The sequence below is a fragment of the Callospermophilus lateralis genome, chromosome 3, assembly GCF_048772815.1.
Source record: "Callospermophilus lateralis isolate mCalLat2 chromosome 3, mCalLat2.hap1, whole genome shotgun sequence".
In the NCBI taxonomy this organism is placed as follows: domain Eukaryota; kingdom Metazoa; phylum Chordata; class Mammalia; order Rodentia; family Sciuridae; genus Callospermophilus; species Callospermophilus lateralis.
In genome coordinates this window covers 28,556,682-28,564,455 of record NC_135307.1, presented here as the reverse complement: position 1 = coordinate 28,564,455, position 7,774 = coordinate 28,556,682, and the positions used below count along the sequence as shown (strand labels likewise).

Below are 7,774 nucleotides of genomic sequence, written 5' to 3'. Positions count from 1 at the left end.
ACACTGTGCAAAAGGACACCAAAATTTATTCCTCCTATCTAATTATAGCTTTGTACCTGATGATCAGCCTGTCCCCTTTCCTGCCCACCTCCCTCCTCAGCACTTTCTCTTCTCTACTTCCATGAGTTCAACAGCTTTAGATTCCACATTTAAGTGAGATACTATGGTATTTGCTCTGTGTCTGGCTTATTGTACTCAATGTCCTCTAGATTAACCCATTTTGTTGCAAATGATAGAATTTTCTGATTTTTTTTTAAGGCTGAATAGTACTTTATTGTGTATGTACAGTTCATTTTAAAAAATCCATTTGTATGTTGATGGGCACTTAGGTTGTATCTTGGCTATTGTGAATAATGCTGCTGTGAGTACAGGTATGCAGATATTCCTTCAGCATACTGATTTTCCCCCTTTGGGTTTATATCCAATAGTTGGGTGGCTGGATCAATTCTTTTTATTTTTTATTTAAAATTTTTACTATTGCATGTATTTTTCCTGTGCTGGGGATTAAACACAGAACCTTGAACCCAGTAGGCAGGTGCTCTACCATTAAACTACATTTCCAACCCATTCCACTTTTTAAAATCTGATTCTGCTGTCCTTGAATGGATACCAGGAGTAGACTGAGATAGAAGCATATCTTAGAAGGATCACAGCGTGTTAATGGGGCAGGAGGGTGGGGGGTCTGAGGTTGTATTATCTTTTTTAAAATATTTATTTTTAAGTTTTAGGTGGACACAATATCTTTATTTTACATTTATGTGGTGCTGAGGATCAAACCAAGTGTTGGTGATGCTAGGCGAGTGCTCTCCCACTGAGCCACAACTCCAGCCCGAGGTTGGATCATCTTATCCCACTGCTCTGGTTCCCTGGATGTCACTCTCAGCTCTTTTTAATCCTGATCATTTCATTACCCAGAACACAGAGGATCTAGGCCCTGTCTCTGTGTTGAAGTTACTTCCTTGGGACCTGTCTCCAAACCCTCTTTGTGTTCCATAGCGCCTTGTTCTTACCTCTGTCAAGCCATTTGCTGCAGCCAAGAAATTCTCTATTGACTTGTCTATGTTCCCCATGAGTTGGACTCTCTCTGAGGGTAGGAATAGGACCACCCTATTTATTATAGTAGACACCAGCCCCCAGCCCAGAGCCAGGCCAAGTTAGGCTCTTTGTTGCTGTTGTAGATGGACACAATATAATTAATTAATTTATTTATTTATTCATTCATTTATTCACAGCCTCAGTCTCTATTTATTTATCTTTTTATGTGGTACCAGGTATGGAAACCAGGGCCTCACATGTGCTAGGCAAGCTCTCTACCAATGGCCACAACCCCAGCCCCCATGTACGGTTCTTGATAGTTCTTTGTTAAATAAATAAAAGAAAGAATGAACGGTGGTCTGTCTTTTTCAGAAGAGAAATGTATTAAGTTTTCAACTCTCTGGTCATAGTGGTGCCAGAAAGGAAAGAGTTAAGCTTTCTGGAGGAGGCAGGCTCAACACAAGACCCCCTTTCCTTTTTTTTTTTTTTTTTAATTGGCAAAGGCAGGGTAAGTGATTCATGAGATAAATCCTGGATATAAAATCTCGACACATCTTTTAGGTGTTGACCTGAGCTGTTTCAGACCTGAAGGGGAAGTAAATCAAATCATTCTAGGTTTTTCTCCTAAGTGGCTCTGAGATTCAATTGTGTGAATAGAAGGCAAGGCCAGACCCAGGAATTCAAAGCTTGACCTACTTTGTCGAAGCTAATATTAAGAGGAGAAATAAATTTGCCTTCATAAACTATCTCTCTCTCTCTCTCTCTCTCTCTCTCTCTCTCTCTCTCTCTCTCTCTCTCAAAATCAAGGACGGTGGGATAGCCTAAGAGATGATAGAATTAGCAGAGCAGAAGACCCCCAAGAATTGCTTTAGGATTCAGGGGACCTCCAAAAAGTCTGCTACGTGGGCCCCCACCGCGCACCTTTTTGGTGAGGGAGAAAATGCGTCTAAATTCCCACTAACATAAACCAATGACATACAGTGATGAAATTCTGTTTTCACCTCTGCCTGTGACAGGGAATGCAAAAATAGCAAGTGGCCCAGTTCCACGAATCCCCGCCTCCCTGCCCTCGCCGCTCCCGCCGGGTTCGGATCTCTAAGAATGGAGGTTAGCGCATCAGCCCGCACTAGAGGCGCTCAGCCCCCGGACTCGGCGGGTGATGTCAGGCGGCGGGAGCGGCCGCAGCCGGGACAGGGAGGCCGCGGCCCCTGGGGAGCGGGGAGGGCGGGTGGCCTCGCTGGACCGACGGGCGCACCCTGCCGCGCGGCGTCGCCTGGCGACGGCCCTGGCGGCGCTGTGTTGCTGTAAACAGCAGCTTCCCTGTTACTATCTATAGCAGAATCGCTTGGCTCCCGGGTGCGGCGGCGGGAGGCAGGTTCGCGGTTCCGCTCCCCGCGCACCAGGAACGGTCTGCCCGCTGCCCTATTGTGCTTCGCCCCCTCTGGGTGTCCACTGTGGGTCCTGTGTCCCGGTCCAAAGTGTGGAAGGCGGGACACAGGGGCTCTGCAAGGGACCTGCGGCGTATTGCCCCAGAGGTAGCCAGTACGCTGGGGCTGATCCAGGGCAGTGTGACCCCGGTTGTCCTTTGCAGCGGGGCAGGAGATTGGGGGCACCTGGGGGCGTGGTACACTCTGGGGCATTTTCCCTCCCCCGAACCTCATTTTCCAGGATGAGGAAATGGCCACATAGCCGCGCTGGGGTCCCAGCGACTAAGGTCTTCTGTCTGGGCACTGCTGGGCACTGTCCTTCCAGTCCCCCAGTCCTCCCCCCTCCAAGTTCGAGCTGGAAAATCACCCGCTGCTGCCTCCCGGTTAGCGCAGCTTCCTGGCGGGACCGAACCAGTCCCCATCTCCCCAGCGCGGACTCGAGATAGATCACCCCACTTATCATCCCACCTTGTAACCCTCAATTGGACACTTGCCTAGATAACGCAATTGCAGCCCCACTCCGCGGTCTCACTCCCCAGCCCCAGCCCAGAAGAAGGCAAACGACCCCTTCTGACATTCTAGCACCGAGGTTTTGCACAATGTTTATCGGATAGTGTCTCAGATTTGACAATAACACTAATATCTCTACATACGACTAAGAAAAAACTGCGCTATCTTCCTTGAAAACAAACGAACGAATGAATGAATGAATGAACCCACATCAGAGATAAAGCAGGTTATCGTATTCTTACTTTGGATCCTCCACTTTCTGCTTCAAAACGCAGTCCTAGTGTTGCTTGAGCCCAGGGACTCAAGGAGAGGGCTGAGGGTCTATTTTCACATTTTGCATTGAATTAGGACTAAGGGAATGGGGGTAGGACGCATTCGTCCGGGAGCAGAGGCTTCAAGCCCTCAGCGCCGAGTACCTGTTTCTCCTATACCTGTCCCCAGTTTCTGGACAGTGCTAAAGAGGCGGCCGTCATCCCGTCTCTTCCGACCCCGGGAACAAGGGTCCGCATTCAACCAGGTGCGAATGTTCGCTCGCGTTCTCCGCCTTTCCCGCCTCCCCTCCCCCGGCTGCGGCCCCCGCCTCCCCCGGCGCTGCACCCTTGGTGTTGGCTGCAGCCCGCGAGCAGTTCCCGTCAATCCCTCCCCCCTTTACACAGGATGTCCATATTAGGACATCTGCGTCAGCAGGTTTCCACGGCCGCTCACTGTAGTCGTGGGGGGAGTTATCCCCGAAATCCCACACATGGAGGGGTCCAAGAGACCCCTAAGACTGGAATGCAAAACGTTCATAGGATAAGAACATACAGGAAGACAGGAACTCGTGGCTATGAGTGCGGTGGAAGCGACAAGGCGGCCACAGAGGCACCTAAGAGCGCGCGCCTTCCCCCGAGGGCCACAGTGGTTGCGCCCAGTGACGTATTAGCTCATTCATAAAATGCTGTTATAAAAGCGGTGGCTGCGGCGCCTAGTACTCCAACCGCATCAGCAGCGAGAAGCCGAGACTGAGCCGGCGGCGGCGCAGCGAGCGAGCAGTGACCGCGCTCCCACTCAGCTCTGCTCCACAGCTCCCACCCTTCTCCGTCCCTTGGTCCCTCTCCCGGCTTTCACAAACCGTGACAATGATGTTCTCGGGCTTCAACGCCGACTACGAGGCGTCATCCTCCCGCTGCAGCAGCGCCTCCCCGGCCGGGGACAATCTCTCCTACTACCATTCACCGGCCGACTCCTTCTCCAGCATGGGCTCTCCGGTCAATGCACAGGTAAGTTGGCTTCGTGCCGCTGTGGGACCTGGGACTCTCTGTCTCCGGGAGGAAAAAGCGGGTGGGATGCTCAGGGAAAACAGTCGGGGTCTCCCTTTAGCTAGCGAGGGAGGTTGCCGCGGATGGGAGCAACCCTAACTTGGAAGCTCGGGACTTGTTCTCAGCACTGGCACGCTTGTCATAGTAAGACTTGGATCCCCTTTCCCGCTGCGGGTTCATCCTGGGCAGCCTCTGGTCCGCACTCCATGACTTGTCCCTGACATTAGCTGGGCAAACGTGTCCCAAGCAAAGGCTCGCTAACTAGAGCCTGGATTCTCCCGGGAGGCGACAAAAAGTGGCAATCCCCTCCTTCCCGTGGCAGCCTGGAGCAGGAAGGAGGGCTCAAGGAGGAGGGTGCAGCGGGCGGGTGTGTAAGGCAGTTTCATTGATAAAAAGCGAGTTCATTCTGGAGACTCCGGAGCGGCGCCTGCGTCAGCGCAGACGTCAGGGATATTTATAACAAACCCCCTTTCAAGCGAGTGATGTTGGAGGGATAACGGGAACGCAGCAGCAGGATGGAGGAGAAAGGCACTGCTCTGCGGACTTCTTGGGAGGAAAGGGAGAGAGTTTTCATCCAGAATGAGAAGCTTTTAAGATGAGCAGTCCATAACAGGACCGTTTCTCTCCCTCTGTCCCCCAACTGCAGGCAGGCGGCACTAACTCTGCTCTCCCCACCTGTGTCTGGAACACGCTCGCTCACGTCAGCTTTCCCCTTCTGTTTTGTTTTAGGACTTCTGCACGGATCTGGCTGTCTCCAGTGCCAACTTCATCCCCACAGTGACTGCTATCTCGACCAGCCCGGACCTGCAGTGGCTGGTGCAACCCACCTTGGTCTCCTCCGTGGCCCCATCGCAGAACAGAGCTCCCCACCCCTACGGAGTCCCCACTCCCTCGACTGGGGCTTACTCCAGGGCTGGAGCGGCAAAGACCATGACAGGCGGCAGAGCGCAGAGCATCGGCAGGAGGGGCAAGGTAGAACAGGTGAGGAGCTCTTCTATATCTGGGGACAGAGGAGGGGCAGTGGAGATGTGGGAACACGGTAGACAGGGGGCAGCCCTGATGGAATTGCCTGCACTTCCTGACCCTGCCTCCAAGCTCTTTCCGTCAGAGTCACACTTAGTCCTGCTCCAAGAAGTGCCCTCTACTTTCTTCCTACCTCATGTTTTAGCTTGGGCTCTTCTTTGTTCCCCTGCTGAGAATCTTACTTTAAATGCCGGTCACACCCAGCTTGCAACTGCAGGTTAGAAATGGCTTCAGAGAGGTGCCAGGAAGCTGCCAGAGCCAGTTTTATTGGGGCCAGGGAATGCAGGTGGTGGCAGACACTGTTACTGAATGCTGTTCTTTTTAAAATTTTAGTTGTCTCCTGAAGAAGAAGAGAAAAGGAGAATTCGAAGGGAAAGGAATAAGATGGCTGCAGCCAAGTGCCGGAACCGGAGGAGGGAGCTGACTGATACCCTCCAAGCGGTAGGTAGACCCTCTGGGTCACTCCTTTTAAAAAGTAAGGGACAAAGTTGGAGATTGGGCATAGGGAGCAAGGCTCTTGAGGAAGACTGTGCCTTATGCTGTCCTTCATCCCCCTGTGTACAGGAGACAGACCAACTCGAAGATGAGAAGTCTGCTTTGCAGACTGAGATTGCCAACCTGTTGAAGGAGAAGGAAAAACTGGAGTTCATCCTGGCAGCTCACCGACCTGCCTGCAAGATCCCGGATGACCTGGGCTTCCCAGAAGAGATGTCTGTGGCATCCCTGGATTTGAGTGGGGGCCTGCCAGAGGCTGCCACCCCAGAATCTGAGGAGGCCTTCGCCTTGCCCCTGCTCAATGACCCTGAGCCCAAGCCATCGGTGGAGCCGGTCAAGAGCATCAACAGCATGGAGCTGAAGGCTGAGCCCTTCGATGACTTCCTGTTCCCGGCATCATCCAGGCCCAGTGTCTCTGAGACCGCCCGCTCAGTGCCAGACATGGACCTGTCTGGTTCCTTCTATGCAGCAGACTGGGAGCCCCTGCACAGTGGCTCCCTGGGGATGGGGCCCATGGCCACAGAGCTGGAGCCCCTGTGCACCCCTGTGGTCACCTGTACTCCCAGCTGCACTACTTACACGTCTTCCTTCGTCTTCACCTACCCCGAGGCTGACTCCTTCCCCAGCTGTGCGGCTGCCCACCGCAAGGGCAGCAGCAGCAATGAGCCCTCCTCTGACTCACTCAGCTCACCCACGCTGCTGGCCCTGTGAGCGGGCAGGGAAGGGGAGGCAGTGGGCACTCACAGGTGCCCCTGCCCCAGTTGGTGCATTACAGAGACGAGAAACACGTCTTCCCTCGAGGGTTCCCGTAGACCTAGGGAGGACCTTATCTGTGCGTGAAACACACCAGGCTGTGGGCCTCAAGGACTTGAAAGCATCCACGTGTGGACTCAAGTCCTAACCTCTTCCGGAGATGTAGCAAAACGCATGGAGTGTGTATTGTTCCCAGTGACACATCTGAGAGCTGGTAGTTAGTAGCATGTTGAGCCAGGCCTGGGTCTGTGTCTCTTTTCTCTTTCTCCTTAGTCTTCTCATAGCATTAACTAATCTATTGGGTTCATTATTGGAATTAACCTGGTGCTGGATATTTTCAAATTGTATCTAGTGCAGCTGATTTTAACAATAACTACTGTGTTCCTGGCAATAGTGTGTTCTGATTAGAAATGACCAATATTAAACTAAGAAAAGATATGACTTTATTTTCTAGTAGATAGAAATAAATAGCTATATCCATGTACTGTAGTTTTTCTTCAACATCAATGTTCATTGTAATGTTACTGATCATGCATTGTTGAGGTGGTCTGAATGTTCTGACATTAACAGTTTTCCATGAAAACGTTTTATTGTGTTTTTAATTTATTTATTAAGATGGATTCTCAGATATTTATATTTTTATTTTATTTTTTTCTACCTTGAGGTCTTTCAACATGTGGAAAGTGAATTTGAATGAAAAATTTAAGCATTGTTTGCTTATTGTTCCAAGACATTGTCAATAAAAGCATTTAAGTTGAATGCCACCAAACTCTTGTGCTCTTTTCTTTCTGGGAGTTTTGTAAGATTCTGAAAGGTATTATTGAAGACCAGTTTGTCAGGAAGGGTAGCTCCTGGAGGGGGACACACCCCTCTGTCTGATCCCTTACCAAACAGGAGAAGGAAACTGGAGAGGTGATTTTACAAATATGTGTCTTCACATTGCATTGCTGAAATTCTCTGCTTTCTGCCTCTTGGGGCAGAAATCTGTCCAGTAGGTTCTGTGTCTTTCTGCTTCTTTTTTCTGTTTTGGTAGCAATGGGAGAAATGTTTAAATCTAGTTGTGCCGACCCTAAATTCAGATGTTTTAATCTTAAAGGACTCCTTTGAGCAAACAGAGTTAAGCTTTGCACACATGAGTTTAACTTTTTTAAAAAATGTGGTGCAGTCGATTGAGCTCAGGTACTCACACAATGCTAAGCAAGTGGTTTACCTAGCCCTATTTTAAGTTTTGTA

General features: G+C 50.7%; 1 protein-coding gene across 1 annotated transcript; it reads left to right on the top strand.

Moving 5' to 3' along the window:
- Positions 1-3,961: 3,961 nt before the first annotated feature.
- Positions 3,962-7,310, top strand: Fos (Fos proto-oncogene, AP-1 transcription factor subunit). Its single transcript, XM_076848083.1, has 4 exons — positions 3,962-4,231; positions 5,000-5,251; positions 5,627-5,734; positions 5,858-7,310. Exons 1-4 carry the CDS (start codon positions 4,091-4,093, stop codon positions 6,497-6,499), a joined length of 1,143 nt encoding a protein of 380 aa, XP_076704198.1. The 5' UTR covers positions 3,962-4,090; the 3' UTR covers positions 6,500-7,310.
- Positions 7,311-7,774: the final 464 nt, after the last annotated feature.